Source organism: Emys orbicularis, chromosome 16 (assembly GCF_028017835.1).
Source record: "Emys orbicularis isolate rEmyOrb1 chromosome 16, rEmyOrb1.hap1, whole genome shotgun sequence".
In the NCBI taxonomy this organism is placed as follows: domain Eukaryota; kingdom Metazoa; phylum Chordata; order Testudines; family Emydidae; genus Emys; species Emys orbicularis.
In genome coordinates this window covers 10,679,201-10,694,738 of record NC_088698.1, presented here as the reverse complement: position 1 = coordinate 10,694,738, position 15,538 = coordinate 10,679,201, and the positions used below count along the sequence as shown (strand labels likewise).

The 15,538-nt window shown below is 44.9% G+C and overlaps 1 protein-coding gene across 1 annotated transcript in view; it reads right to left on the bottom strand.

Annotated features, from left to right (window-relative positions):
* The window catches only part of BICDL1 (BICD family like cargo adaptor 1), a 74,016-nt gene that overhangs the window by 11,653 nt on the left and 46,825 nt on the right, over positions 1-15,538 (bottom strand). Inside the window, exons 3-7 of the mRNA XM_065417927.1 lie at positions 14,315-14,431; positions 10,910-11,056; positions 7,998-8,177; positions 6,834-7,052; positions 5,278-5,421 (exon numbers count right to left, since the gene is read on the bottom strand). Coding sequence (XP_065273999.1) covers positions 5,278-5,421; positions 6,834-7,052; positions 7,998-8,177; positions 10,910-11,056; positions 14,315-14,431 — 807 coding nt within the window. The remainder of the gene's footprint in view (positions 1-5,277; positions 5,422-6,833; positions 7,053-7,997; positions 8,178-10,909; positions 11,057-14,314; positions 14,432-15,538) is intronic.

The window sequence follows — 15,538 nt, the reverse complement described above, 5'->3', positions numbered from 1 at the left end:
TACTGGTGGAAGGTGCCCGACTGGCAGCCTTGAAGAGAGAAGTCCTCTAATCACAGAGCACTTAGCATGAGCAATGACTGGCTACCACTGGACATGTGCCTCAGCTCTCATCTGAATGAACCACCTTGTAAGGGTGAGAGTTTCCAGTCTCCAGGCCCATCAAACCTTGACCTTTACAGAGGCTGCCAACAATGGTGATAACTGAAGTGGTGGCTCCTACCTGAAAGGCCTAAGCTTTGCCAACTCACTTGTCATGGGCTGCCAAACAGCCATCAGATGGCAATGACTCCATTCCATTCCATTTAATGATCACCATGGATAATGTTAAAGGCCATTTTAAAGACTCCACTGCAGCCCCTATGATCCACCATAAAGGAGATGGGTTGTGATCCCGCTATCTCAGCTACATTACAGCCACTGAAGGTTCACTGTCAAAATGTTACTTCCTCACCAAGAGACAGTCCTCAATTGATCCAATGTCCTTTCAGCCTGCACTCTGGTCTCTGATCTTTCCTTGACATCACTTGGGTTCATAAATTTTCAAGTGCCTCCCACCCCACCTCAATAAGTTTAAAAAACTAAAAAAAATAAAAAAACTCATTTTCCTGACTGTCTTTTCTTTAGAAGTAGCGAGCAGTTAAAAACAAACCTATACAAGAGTGATGATGTGAAAAAGGCCACTCAGCTCTAAGGTTACTGGCACTCATCAGAATTTTAATTAGACTTTAAAATACATGTAAAATATTTAATAATCTGAGAATCTATTTACCCTTTATCCCAGTCCAAAGTGAATTAATAGTTTATGAAATCATGAGGGACTCACTCTATCACAGCTCTGCAAACCTCCATAGGCATTTGGTGTCTTGGTCTGCTGTATGCAGGAATTCCATTACCAACATACTGCACTACCACCTTGGAAATCTTTCTGAGATGCAACAAACTGCCCTTCTCTAAACCTCACTGGTGGTGGGAAGACAGCTAAGAAGTTATCCACCACATTGATATTTCCAGTGACAGTAGAAAAGTATCTGCCATGGATCTGCTTCTGGGCATGGACCGATTGTGGGAGATGAATGTACACAGAGAAACTGCTTTTGAAGATGGAGTTCTGATGCCTGGTTAAAATACAGTACTGGCTGGCAAGTCTTTCTGGGAGGCTGAAGGAGAGGGTGAGATATGTTCACTAGGCTGAAGCCCTACACAGCATTGGATTCTCTGTGTCCAAGTAAAAAATACAGAACCATAGAAACGTAGGGTTGAAAGGGACCTCAAGAGGTCATCTAGTCCACCCCGTATGCTGTGGCAGAACCAAGTAAACTTAGACCATCCCTGACAAGTGTTTGTCTGACCTGTTCTCAAAAACTTCCAATGGTGGGGATTTCCAAAACCTCCCATGGAAGACTATTCCAGAGCTTAACTACCCTTATAGTTAGAATTTTTTCCTAATATCTGACCTACATCTCCCTGGCTGCAGATTAAGCTGATTACTTCTTGTCCTACCTATCATTTTTGCTGCTCTCCTGTGGACTCTCCCCCATTTTATCCACATGTTTCTTGAAGTGTGACACTCAGAACTGTGTGGCACCCAGAACTGGACATAGTACTCCAGCTGAGGCCTCACCAATGCTGCTCAGAGTGTGACAATTACCTCCCAGCTTTGAGAGGTGAGGTAGTGGGTTGTAATGGAATTAACTGTAAGAAGCTACCCAATACTTTGTCTGAAGTATTGCTGGGAACACCTCTAGGAAAGGCTCTGGCTTTAACTTGAATCTTCTCCGTGTTAGCATATTCCTAAGAACGAAAGAGCTGTTCCCTGTGAGATTGCCACACAAGCACTAGAGAACCCTTCGAAGATATTTCTGTGTATTAATCATTCATACAGCTCCTCATTTGTGTTTGTTCAACTGGCCCTGATTGCGAAAGCCACCACGCTTATTCCCAGGAAGGGGAGGGCTATACAGTCCCAATACCTTCCTCCAAGTGGCAGTGGTCAGAAGTCCTAAATGAGCTGTAAGACATTGCATTAGTTGTTCTCCTCCCCACCCCCCATAGGAGCAGAACACAGTTCAGAGCCGGTGGCTGGGGAGCCCACACTATTTCATCCATCTAAAGCAGATGAGCTTCCAAGCAGAGGTTTGAACAGTCTTTCAGCATGGGACAGTCTATAAGAATTGATTGGTTTCTTTGCTCACAGATTGCACTGCATGGCAAGCCCTGTAAATATGCCAGTTATACATATCCAGAGGTGTGTTAGAAGGCACTGTCCTGTAATGATACCTGTAGCTGTGGATGTACAGAGGGGTGTACAGCATAAAATACACCACTTGGTGGGAGTAGAATGGAGCAGTCATTCCCCTGCCCGGCAATTTTCTTTAGTATTAAACAAGATTTTCTGATTGTTTCTCCCATGTGGTTACTTACCCTGTGGAAACTGTGGTTCTTTGAGTAGTCAATGCGGACCCACTCAAGATGTGCATGGGCCTGATCAGTGAGAGAGTGGATTTATTTTTTAATAGCAATGTTCACTGGGCAACATATTCATGCTGTGCTGCCTCATGCTCCCATATCGGGGCACAAAGAGTGGGGTGGCTGTGACGCCTCTCAGTTCCTGTGTTGCTGAGGACTCTGAAAAGCGGTGACAGAGGATGGGTTGTGGGATCTGCACTGACAACAACAGCATCCTGAAGAACCACAGTTACTATAGAATGGTGACTTAGTCTTTCTTCTTCGAGGTTGTCAGTGTGGATCCCACTGTGGGTGACTGGCCCCCACTACCCTCCCTGAATGGTGGGAGTGAGGGTTTCAGCTGTATCGGTCAAACAGTGATTGAAGTACCGCTCTCCTGAATCTGGCATCCAACCAGGCTTCCTTATCAAGTGCATGAAGTTAGTGGGTTGCTCTGTGTAGCCTTATAGATTTCAGAGATCACCATGTTCCTGAAGCAGGTGGAAGATGCCGGCTGTACTCTGGAGAAGTGTGCTTTGATGTCTGGAGGGAGATGCTTGCCAACAATTTACTAGCAGGTGGATCCTGTGTGATGAGATAGCTTAGCCGTTTGATGCGCTGGATATGGCCTGAAAGCCTTGCTTCTGGTGAGGTAATAGATAGAACAAAGCACTAGAGAGGTCTAAGTAGGCTCTTCCTTTCTCCTGGGACCGAGCGTGGCTTTGGGAAGAAGGCTAGTCAAGCAATCCATTGGTTTAGGTGGAATTCTGAGACCACCGTAGGGATGAACTTGGGATATAGTATCAGTACCACCTTGTCCCTATGGAAGGGTGTGTAAGGCAGTCTGGCCATAAGGGCTCGGAGTTCATTAACTCTCTGTGCTGAGATAATGGCCACACAAAAGATGATGTTAAGGTGGTAATCAAAGCACTCTGACAGTGATTCAAAGGGGGGGATCCAAGCTTTAGAAGGAGGCATTGAGGTCCCAGATGGGAGTTGGGTCTTTGACTGGAAGGCAAGCCCTGTAAGGGAGGCCTTTGGGGAATTTTGATACTGTAGGGCATGTGAAGACCAGCTATGAGTGTACTGGAGTGCGACAAGCAGATATTGCAGCAAGATGAACCCTGGGAGAGTTGAATCCTAACTCTGCATGATCTTGGATATTATTCAGGGGATCAAGTCATGCCAAGACCACGTGCCTTGCATCTGCAGGTGGTTCAGGTGGGTGCCCCAGCTTGTCCTTAAAGCATCCGTAATAAGCGTTATCAGGAGGGAAAGGACAGAAAATGGCACCCCTTTTCTTATGTTCACTAGGTCTAGCCACCAAGTGAACTCTTGCATGACCTGAGGCACTGAACAGCTTTCTGAGATGTCTGGACAGGAAGTATACAGATGTCAGCCACAACTGTAAGGGCTATAGGTGAAGTCTGGCAAGTGGCATATGCATGGACACTGACATGTAGTCTAAAAGTCTCAGACACGTATGCACTGTCTGAGGTAGGCTCTTGCCGACCTGGAGTCAATTAAAGCTCCTCTGAACTCATCTGCAGTGGCATGAGAAACAATGTCTCATAATTCATAAGGAGTCCTATTTAAGAGAATAGGGAAAGGAGGTATTCCAAGACTTAGAAATCTCATGTTGGAACATGCCTCAGCCAGTCATCCAGGTATGGGTGGACATGGATTCCCTACCTCCTTAAATGCTCTCCCACCACTGCTAGGCATTTGGTTAATATTCTTGGTGTTGTGGAGAGTCCAAAGGGCAGAACCTTGCATTTTTAATGGTTGGGCCCCACTGTGAATCTTAGGTACTTCCACAAAGCCATACATCTGACCCACAAGAAGTACGCATCCTACAAGTTGAGAGCCGTGAGCCAGTCTTAAGCGTAGAACGACGGAATAATGGAGGCATGCTGAACCAAAGACAACATATGTATTTGTTGAGTTTCCTCAGATCTAGGATAGGCCAAGACCCCCTTTCTTTTTCAGAATGAGGAAATACTGGGAGTAGAAGCCTCTTGCCTTAAGATCTGGTGGAACCCGCTTCACCTAGGAGCCACAGAGGAAAGAGGCCACTTCTGTTAGTAGTTGGCTGTCGTGAGAAGGATCCCTGAAGAGCAAGGCAGAGGGCAAAGAGTGGAACTCAGTGGGGTGGCTATGGGACCAGTGTCTTGATCTCCAAAGTCTCGGCAATCCTCACAAGGAACTCCTGGAATGTTTTAGAGTCATCCTTTGCAGGTGCCGTTGCCGTTGGATACCACTTCATCTAGCAGCGAAGAGTGAAGACCATTTAGTGGTGAGATGAGGCACTGACATTGCTCAGCTCCTGGATCTGTCTCTTCCTAGTATTCAGGCATCAGTGGTTTGGCCGGGGATGCTGCTGGGGAGAGAGATCTCTTTCTTTTCCTCAGTTCTGGAAGTCTTTGAAGAAGTGTTTAGGTTGAGCTGAAAATTAGTGTGTTGGATACTTGCCAGGTTCTGTCTTGCTGCCACGGCCAGTAAGAGGGAATCAAGACAAAGTTGCAGCCATCCCACCTTTATGTTCTCGGATGAGGCCGCACAGGGTGCATACATGGCTCCTGCCACTCCAGTTCCAATCTCGCATGTGCATACCTACAGAGGGATCCACACTGAGACATACTTGAAGAACATTGGGGTAGCAAAAATGGACTCATACAGGGCTCTGAAAGGTGTTGCCAACAGGTCTTCTCAGGATATGACTAGATGACCTCTTCCAAGTAAGCAGAGCGCCCTGTGGGAATGTGCCACAATCCTGTCTTACAAAGCAACATGCATTTCAGAAGGTCCAGGGAATCCGTATGGATTGCTCACCTGGCTGTGAAGTCTCTGCAGTTCCTCCAGGCTCTGCCTCAGTTTTCCTCTTTCTCCCTCCATTAACTCCCTCAGGGCTCTTGAGTCCTCACTTGTTTGCCTGATCTGTTCTTCTAAGGCATCGTCATCACTTCTCCGAGAACTCTGGCAGCAAGAGAGAAACAGCTTGCTCAGCTTTCATTTATAAGTTACAGTTTGCATTAATTTTGTACTGATTTGGGGACAGCTCTAAGAAAGTACGAGGGAAGTGGGAATGTCACTCTGCAAGAGCTCTGATGTTACAGTACACGTTCACATACATTTATACAGTGCCCAGAGGGCTCACAACGCAGCCAGTCTCAAATGCATCAACTAAGACGAACACACACACAGCCCCTAAGCCTGGGTAGAAAGAACACACACAGGTTACTTACCTTAGCACAAAGATATACAGACACGCTCCCCACTCTGTAATACTCTACCCGCATCTCTGACTACAACCCAGCTCCGATATTTACCTCTATTTACACTTATTCCTAATCAGCTTTCCATGTTTAGGCCTTTATATGTTATCTCCATTCTCCCTTGAACAAATACAATCTTGTATTCTTTCTCAACCTTTTATGATTCAATCCCAACTCCTACAGGCATTGAAACCGGTTGTGTCAGGGTTCCCATTCATGTCTGAGGTTTGCAGGTACACATAGCCTGCTGGCTTATTTCTGGATGTGCCACTCCAGAATGAAGCTGCCTTCGGGTTGGCTGTTTCCTTGTGGGGAACACACAAGTCTTGAGGATGAAGCAAATGGAGGGCCAAGATGTGACTTTTGAGTCTTTGTGAAAGGCTACACATTTCCCCACTACTTTACTCTGTGATGGAGGTTGTCCCAGTTCTCCAAAGAGAGGATCTGCAGGTCTCCTCCAGCACGATTCTATTCAATCACCTATTATGTTAAGTTTCTGAGCTCTGCTTCTATCCTCAGTACTCCAAGGCAAACAGTAGGTGCTATGCTGCTGCAGGAGATTCTCTCTCCCATGCATAGGGGCCACCTCTGGAGTGTTTGTGTCTATACTCTATAGGACCCCAATTCTCATGATATCTCTTACCTTGCTTTTCACTCTCACTGATCTCTTTATCTCATTGCAGTTTAAAACAGGGTTGGGAGACTTTAATCAGAAATGGTGGTGAAAGAACCAAAATACCATGAGAAAGTTTGCAATATTTTCAAGCTGGCTGAAACTAACACTAACTAGAACTCTTGCAAGAAACCCTGATGAGTTCTCCAGAGTGATTTCCAGACTGGAGGGATTTGGATGAGTATCTGAACAGAACCTTGATACCTTTTGAGGTCATAAGCTTAAATCCCTTGGGTTGGCATGTCTAAATACTGGCCTACTTGTGATATGTGAGATTGCTGGAAATGGGTTGTGCACCCTGATGTCCCATCTTCAAGGCCACAAAAGAATTCTGAAAGCCCACAGAATTAAGGATCTAAAATAACTCATCCATACCAGACTCTTCCTTGCCTAGCACCAACACTGACACCGAAAATCCTTCTCTGTGTCCAGCTACCTACCGGGGAGTCCGTGCCATCTAGAACACTTTGTATCAGCCTCTTCAGCTCATTGAGACCGGCACGTAGACTGCCAGCGGGGACATCTTTGGCTGATGAGGTTTCTGAAGACTCATCCATGGAGGAGTCTGTGGAGACTGCAGAGTCTGCGCTGTCATTTCCTCTGAGATGAGAGCAGAGATATCTGACTTGGCAATAGGCCTCCCAGAGCTGCAGTCTCAGCTGGAACAAGACAGCGTTATATTAGTCCATGGCTTCAGGGACCCATGAGATTCTATTGCCTGTAGACTTCCAGGATGTGACCATGCCCTGTTAGCTAGAAAAGTCCTTTGATGCACCCTATCCTAGATATAATATTAATGAAAAACAACAAGTACTTATCTAGTGCTTTTCATCTAGAGGTCTCAAAGTATCATTACCTGCATTGCATATATAGGGAAACTGACACAGAGAGGTTACTTGGTTTGCCTAATGATACATGGTGAGTCAGCGTAGGAAATTGAGAGAGATTTCCTGATTTAGAGCCCAGTGCCATGTCCACTGGATCACACTGTCTCCTTGAACAACCAGGACTTGTGCGGCCCTTGCTCTTTTCATCTGTGTGCACGCGCACATGGATTTTAAGTGTACTTTACAATATTGTCTCGTTAGACTGACCTCACACTTGGTAAGGAAACTCCCATCCTTTCATGTATTTATACCTGCTCCTGCATCTGATGAAGTGGGTTCTAGCCCACGAAAGCTTATGCCCAAATAAATTTGTTAGTCTCTAAGGTGCCACAAGGACTCCTCGTTGTTTTTGCTGATACAGACTAACACAGCTACCACTCTGAAACCTTTACAATATGTGTTAGCAGTGCAGCCCTTTCTCTCTCCCCTAACTGGTGTGGTTTTGTACCCCTAGGTAAGTTCACACCAGCATGTGCACATGTATTAATGCAGTGCTATATCAGATAAAAAAAAGTGTTGGATGACTACGGTGTGGTTTGCAATAGGCTGTGATTGTGGGTTTCTTAACTGATATCAATAGCAGCTTTGTGGAATGTGTGGTGTGATTCATTGCCGTTTGCACTAGTCTGCTATGCTTTCCTAGTCTGCTACGTGCATTCATATGGTGCTCATTTACAAAGGTTCATACGCTTCCCCAGTGTGCAAGGATGATCATACCTGCTCTCTCTCTTGTTCCAGTTCTTCTGCCTCCATGCTCTGCTCAATCTCAGATAGCAGGGATGTGCTGGTTGTGTTGAAACTTTGGAGACTTCTCTCCTCGCTAAGCTCTTCTACCTTTCCCTGGAGCTGCCGACAGGACAGCCGAACCTCCTGGAGCTCCAGCTGACTTTGATACAGCTTCCAAAGGAAATCAAAGGAAAAAACAAAACTAGTGAATATGACTGAGGACTAGATGAATCTCTCAGCTCATGAAGGACCTTGGTGGGAGCCCTGAAAAGAGGGTTTCCCCGCATGTGGGAGGAACGGTCTTTGCTGCTTGTCTAATTTCTAAAGCTTAACAGTCAAAGAAATTATTACCAAAACTTTACTTGCAGCTAAAACTAGACATGGGCTGCCATCTAAAATATGCTGAAGACTCAAAATCACTAGGTTAGTTATGGCTAAGATGTATTATGAAGAATTCCAGAAGGAGCTAAGGAAAAATTAGGTAATTAGACAACAAAGCAACAACTGAATTAAAAAAAATCACACAACCATTTGTGTTTCAAAGAGATGTAGTTAAACCCTGGTCATTCAAACCCCAGTTAACCAAGATTCACATATCCACTGCATCTAAAATTCACAGAGAACCATTTCACTAATTTGAAACTCCAGTTATCTGAATGTTTCAGATATCCCTCAAGGCTTTTAAATCAGGGCATATCTGTAGTGAGAGGGTACACAACTGAGTAAATGATTATTTACAAAAATATATGTGACTATATACTTGTAAGTGATGTAAACGGAAAGTAACACAAATATATTAGGTCTCTTGTTACACTGCTGGTACAAAGTCAAAGCAGTAAACCCTAGTATTGGGTGCAACCACTTTCTACACAAATAACAGGCAGACAGAAATTCAGTGGATACAAGTGCATGGGAGATAATGTACATTAAAAGGAACAGTTTAATCCATCTGTTTACACTGGCAGGTTCTGAATTAGTGATAGTGATAGCCTCTAAGGAAAAAGATCTAGGCATCATTGTGGATGGCTTAGTGTACAGAGGTGTTCAAAAAAGCTAAGATGCTAGTCTGTACTAAGTAGGGGATAGAGAGAAGTATGAAAAAAATACTATGACACAACGATGGTAAGTCCTCACCTTGAATACCTCATTCTGCAATGGTCCCCTCATCTTAAGAAAGACAGCAGAAAAGGTCCAGTGGAGGGCACCAAAATTAGTTAGAGGCATGCTGTGGTGGGGGCGGGGTCCAGATGTGGCAAGATGAAAAAAGACTAGGAGTATGTAGTTTGGAAAGGAGAAGAGTTCTGATAGATAATATTTTTATAAATACTGTATACTACAAAAAAGCAGTTGGGAGCTCCTATTTAACTCTCTCCCATTACATGAGAACTAGAGGGCACTTGCTGAAATTAAAAAGTGGAAAAATAAATGAATAAAGGAAATATTTTAATGCAATGTATAATTATTCTATGAAACTTACTTGTGCAAATTGAGGCACATAGCTTAGTAAATTTCAAAATCTGATTAGATTTTATCTGTGAATAAATTACATTAATTAGAATAAAATTATAGAGGCTGGTGAAATGGACAGCTCAGGATGTTAGTAATGGCAGAAAGAGTCTTTCACTTCTAGGTCACCAGTTCAAATCCACACCAGGCTGGTAGCAGATTACTGAGCAGCGCTCAGATTGTAATGACTTTCATCTGCACAAAATGAATTGGTGGGTCTCAGTCCAGTTCCCGGTGGACAGGTGTCCAAGTCAAAAACCCACCATCACAGCTCACATTAACTGGCCCCCAAAATGGCAGTCTCACAGCAGAGAGGCCAAGGAGACTGAGCACCCGGGATGGAGTTCCTCCAAGCCCGGATTGAGGAACAGTGGTAGGGCAGAGTGAGAAACTTTCAGTTTCCAGGACTGTTGACCCTGAGTTCAGGAAGAAATTCTTCCCCTCATCTACTATGGTAGAACAGGATTCTAGTTAGGTGCATTATAGGGGATTTTGCACCTCCTGCTGAAGGAGCAGCCAAGGTCAGACAGAAAATACCAGTCTGTTTGTGTAGCAGTTCCTATATTCTTGTATTCCACAGACTGGCAGAGAAAACGGGGAGCTAATTGCCAAAGAATAAAATAGCTGGTATAGCCACAAACCTGCAGTGGGTAGGGTGAATTGAGAAAAGAAACCATAAAATATCACTCACCACCCAGAAACAGGCCCTATAACACTGACATAGCAACTTGTTCAACATCATTCCAGGAGTAATGTTTACTAAGAGGGGGGACGGATAGCTCAGTGGTTTGAGCATTGGCCTGCTAAACCCAGGGTTGTGAGTTCAATACTTGAGGGGGCTAGTTGGGGATTGGTCCTGCTTTGAGTAGGGGGTTGGACTAGATGACCTCCTGAGGTCCCTTCCAAACCTGATATTCTATGAAGAAATGCTGAGAACTCCATGGGTGCATTTTGTGAACCTTTTGAATAGTGACAGATCTGAGGCTGGCTACCATGCTCTGGACCTCTGCCCAAAATAACCATAAGCAGACCTTATTGGAGTTAGTCCCAGTAAGAAATCAGCAGAAATGCAACCAAGTTCCTCAACCTCCATTGAAGTATCTGTTTTCCTTGATTAAATGTTCTCACTCCTTGTTCTAATAGTTCATTTTCTCTTCCTTTAGTCTCCTCTGTGAGAGTTCCCATTCTCTGCAGGCCATATCTAGGCGCTACCCACTCTATTGTTCCTCTGTGATCATAAGAGTCATTTTACTCTTCCCTTTGGTCTCCTATCTCCAAATTCCCATTCTCTTAACTGTAGGTCCTATCCCAGAACCCCTCCTTTATCCCTTCTTAGCTTTCAGAGTTCCATTTTCTCTTTCATTTGAGCCTCTTTCTCCACCTCCTGTTCTCCTCACCTGCAGATCCTTATCATGGCTTTGTCTTTCCAGGACCAGCACTCGCTCCTGCAGTTCCTCCACGGTTCCCTGAAGCAGATCGTTTTCCTCCATCATGGCACTAAGGCGACACTCCAGCTCCCGCTTCCTATCTGTAAGCATCTTAATCTGAAAGGGAAAGAGAGCTCGAGTTGGGCTCCAGGCTTTGGGAATTTTTTTTTCCTTTCACCATGTGGTAAGAGAAAAGCAGCAGGAACCAGAGTACGTCTGTGTCTGCACCTGTATGAGAGAGACTGTGCCTCTTTATGCAACTCGGAGCTTAGGAAGAGGCTGAAAGAAAACGCCTCCCACCAGAAAACTCTGTGGAGCAGAGTGGGAGTGCAGCTCCTGAGACGCTGGAATGTGCGTTGCCAGGCAAACATAGAGGGAGGGAAGGGGAGAAAACACTGTGTGCCTTGGAATTTCCTAAGAGCTACAGTAAAGCATGACCCTGCCCTACCCCCCCCTCCTAAGGATTCACCCGGACCATAAAATCGGCAAGAATGTGAAAAGCTAGTTACTCAGCCCAGCTTTATGATGACTCTGTTCCTGGTGTGAGCAAATGTTGGAGTTCCCAGGAAGGGAACTCTCCTGCGTTTCTACAGGGCCACTTACTGGAATCCCCAGGAGAGAGGGGGGTGGCGTTGGGATCGTACACCTTGTTCTTTGCTGTATGTTTGGTCTGATGATTTCTCAACACGCTATAATTTTATGCTTTAAAAAACAGCCTGATAGTTTTATGCAACAATTACTGATATCTCCCCCACAATTACTTGCTTTAAAATAGATTCAGGCCTTTCAATTGTCCAGTGCAGCAAGCGCAGGTGATGAGGGACAATGTGCCAAGTCCATTCACTTAGCAAGAAGCTGTATATAGGATGATTCAGCACTAATAAAGGCCACTGTTTATTTAACCAGGAAAGAGAATACATTTTCCCATCTAGCTATCTATCCAGGTTCTTCTACAGTGCCTACCACCATGATACCTGAGTGCTGGGGGTATGTTTTGTACGCTGTCCAACGCCATCAGCTGTTCTTCAGCTATGCTCACAGACCTTTGATGCTCCCAGTACTTCCTGGTCAGTTCCTACACCATCTCACATGGCTTGGTCCAGCAACTCATGTTCCCTAGGCCTATCTGATACCCATTCTCTTAGCTGTTCCCCAGTAGTGTCCCAGGTCCTTTCAGACCTCTCCGATAGCTTGGGGAATATGCGCAAAGGTCTCTTCAAATCTCCTTTGCAGCTCCTTGAATAACCTGCTGGTTCTCTCCAGGTTGCCCTCCCACCTGTTCTGGATGCACTCCTAGCCCCCATTAACACATGCCCTAGATGCCTTAAACCGTCTCAGATATTGGTCTAGCCATTCTATGGTTGCCTTCTAGACTCTCCTCTAATCCCCTCTGCCTTACTGTTCTCTAGGTCTTCTCCAGTACACCCATGTTAGTTGCTAACTGTCCTCCAGACTGTCTCTGATATTCTTCCACCTGGCTGCCTTCCAGGCCCTATGTTTATGGTTATGTATCTAGTGTACAGATGGTGCCTGGACACAGATTAACTAGACAGTCAGCTGTCCTGGAGAAAGGGGGAATGCTGTATTCGTCCAGGGGAGTCAAGTGTTTGGAAAGATGAAGGAATATTATGTCAATTTTGTATATCTGCATTTCTCTATTTATAGAACACCTCCTGTACATATTAGGACATTATTCTTCTATGAGTAATGATTGCTGAGAAGTCTCTTCCCCTACAAGCATGACTTCAATGTAATGGAGAGAAGGGATGCAACAGAGAGAAACACAGAACAAACAGAAGGACTGCATTTTACATTAGTACTTGTTATAAAACTCAGTAATGAACACCCTGTGAATAAGTAAAAACAACAACCCACAACTGTCCTGCAGGCCTTGGGCCAAGGCAAGGGGGTGAGGGGAAAAAATGGGCTGAAAGCGCAAGACAGGAAGGACCTTAACAGGTGGGGCATGCACAGTGATGGTAACAGACATGCATTCAAAACTCAATCAAAGCATCTGTACTTACTTCAAGGACCTGCTGCTCCACACCAAGGGGAAGAGGACAGGAAGGGAAAAGGAAAAAAGGGGGTAGGGAGGGGAAGAGAAGCAGAAATTTAGGAAAAACTCTTCTAATCAGTTAAAAAGTAGTAGGATTGTACAATAGGGGTTTTCCCCACTCCTCCAGGTCCTTCATATTCAAATCTCCCATCCTCCCCAGATCACAGAAGGAAAAGGAAACAAACAACGTACTGGCCAAGATATCCAGAGCTAAAATAAGTATAAAGGACGGCCTCATTTTTCCACACACATCTCAAATGCAGGAGAGGATTTCTGCTTTCTTCTCAGCCATTCAGAACAGCTCCCTCCTCAGAAGTGGAGTGTGTGTTTGGATGTGGCCCACTGGAACATACCCATATTTTGTCTCTAAAAGCTCCCCCTCGCTGTCTCCCCTGCTTTACATCTTCCTGACAGGATTATCTTTTAGACAGGGGCTAAAACAAACTGAAACAGGATGGGGCGCTCTCACTGCACCAGTCAGGAAGGAGGAGCCGTGTTTTCCAGCTGACTGTATATACCCCTGCCTTTACAACATTATCCATACTCAGAGTTGAATGGCAGGGAATGTCTTCCATTGAGCTCTCGGAGAGACATGCTTTTTCCAAACCATTCTTTCATGACAGTAGCTGTCCCTGTATGACAGTCACCACCTTAAAGAGGGTAAACTTAAAGGCCTTTAGGTGACTAACACACTTTTGTACATGCAGTGTTGTTGTAGCTGTGTCAGACCCAGGATATTAGAGAGACAAGGTGGGTGAGGTAATATCTTCTATTGGACCCACTTCTGTTGGTGAGAGAGACACGCTTTTGAGCTTACACAGAGCTCTTCTTCAGGTGACCTGAACATACCCACATTTTGGCTCCTCAGAGATCCACCTCACTATTTCCCCTGCTTTCCATCTTCCTGATAGGATTAAGTGACCTGAAGAAGAGCTCTGCGTCAGCTCAAAAGCGTGTCTCTCTCACCCACAGAAGTTGGTCCAATAAAAGGTATTACTTCACCCACCGTGTCACACTTGGGTACAGTAACTCAGGCTGTTTTCAAAACAGGGGACAACTCTGCTACTTATATACAGGAGTCCTGTAGGTGTGAACGAGGAGCATCAGTTAAGAGAGAAACACAGGTGGCCAACTAAATTAATTAGCTCCTTCTGCCCTCTAGCTAGCATCCCTTTTTCTTGCTGGCACAAACTATCACCATTAGGAATTTGGTTTTGTTTACCCAGTTCAGAGGGGTTCATTACATAAGATTAAAATATCACCGAGTACCTTGAGAGACGTATCAAACCTTAAACCACCATGATCAGAAGGCCACTCACCTCAGCCTGGAGACTTTCAAGTCGTACTATATGTTGACTGGTTGATGAGTTCTTCTCCCGGAAGTCCTCTCGAAGGGTATGGACCTGCATTGAGAGTTGTCTCTCCACCTCTGATGCCTGCAAATAGGAGGCCACACACAATTACCTCAAAATGAGAAACAGGGGCAAGAAAAAGTCCGGAAAGTTATTAGCTTCTCCCACCCAAGGTGGATTTTATAAAGGTGAAGGAAACCCCTAAATTGATGTTATTTCCCAACAAAGTCTGGAAGCACTAAAAATTCAGAAAAGGGGAGAAACACTGTGAGCTGGCTAACCCCCCCTACAAAGCTGCTGAAGACGCTTGAGTTGCATAGGGTTATAAATCAGTGCAGAAGTCTTCCCACCCAGCCTCCTAGAACCACTGCACATAGCAACCATCTCAAGGATGGGGACAACCAAAGAACACAGCCCACAGCTTTCCTCCATTTCACTTCGCACTACTCCTACGGCATCCAGAGGCTTGTGCTGAGCCTCAGCATTAGTAGACCAAATTTACCTCATTTGCATCTATTTATATATGGCACGAGGAGAGGAATAGCTTGACAGTGAGGGTAGCCGGAAGTTGATTTCTCAATCATGTTGTTTCATTAAAAGATTTAAAGTGATCTCCGGCACCCCACACTAAGCCCTGGGCCATCTCCTTACTGGTATGGTTCTAATAATCTTTGCCTTAGGTCTATGGCCTGATAAAGGGGGAGATGCTTCAGGTGCATCTCTGAATGGGGTTTGTTATGCTCTTCCCTTTGGTTTTGTCAGCAAAGATGGCTCCCAGGTTGGTATGATGAGGCTTGAGAATAATTCCAGAACATTCGACCAGCCATTCCTCAGAGACTACTGCAGACCTTCAGCTGTAGTAATAGCCACAGAACAACCCTACTGCCACTCAGAAATTCAAAACGATCCCTGAACTTGCATAGCCTACTAAAATCATAGACAAGGAAATAGAGCAAAGCCACTTTTTCCAGATTGGAAAAAAATGGTGGTAAATAGGAAAAAGATAGTTTAATTGGTTCTCTCAGGATTTTCTGCCTCCCTGTATGTCAAATCTAATTCAAAGAAGCCACTCCCTGACCCCTATTAATAAGAACCATAGCACCCAAAGGTCATGTCTATATCTGTCAATAAAAAAGGCTCTGTTGTGGGCTACTAACTGATTTTAGCGTCCATCCTGGTCCATTTCCAGCT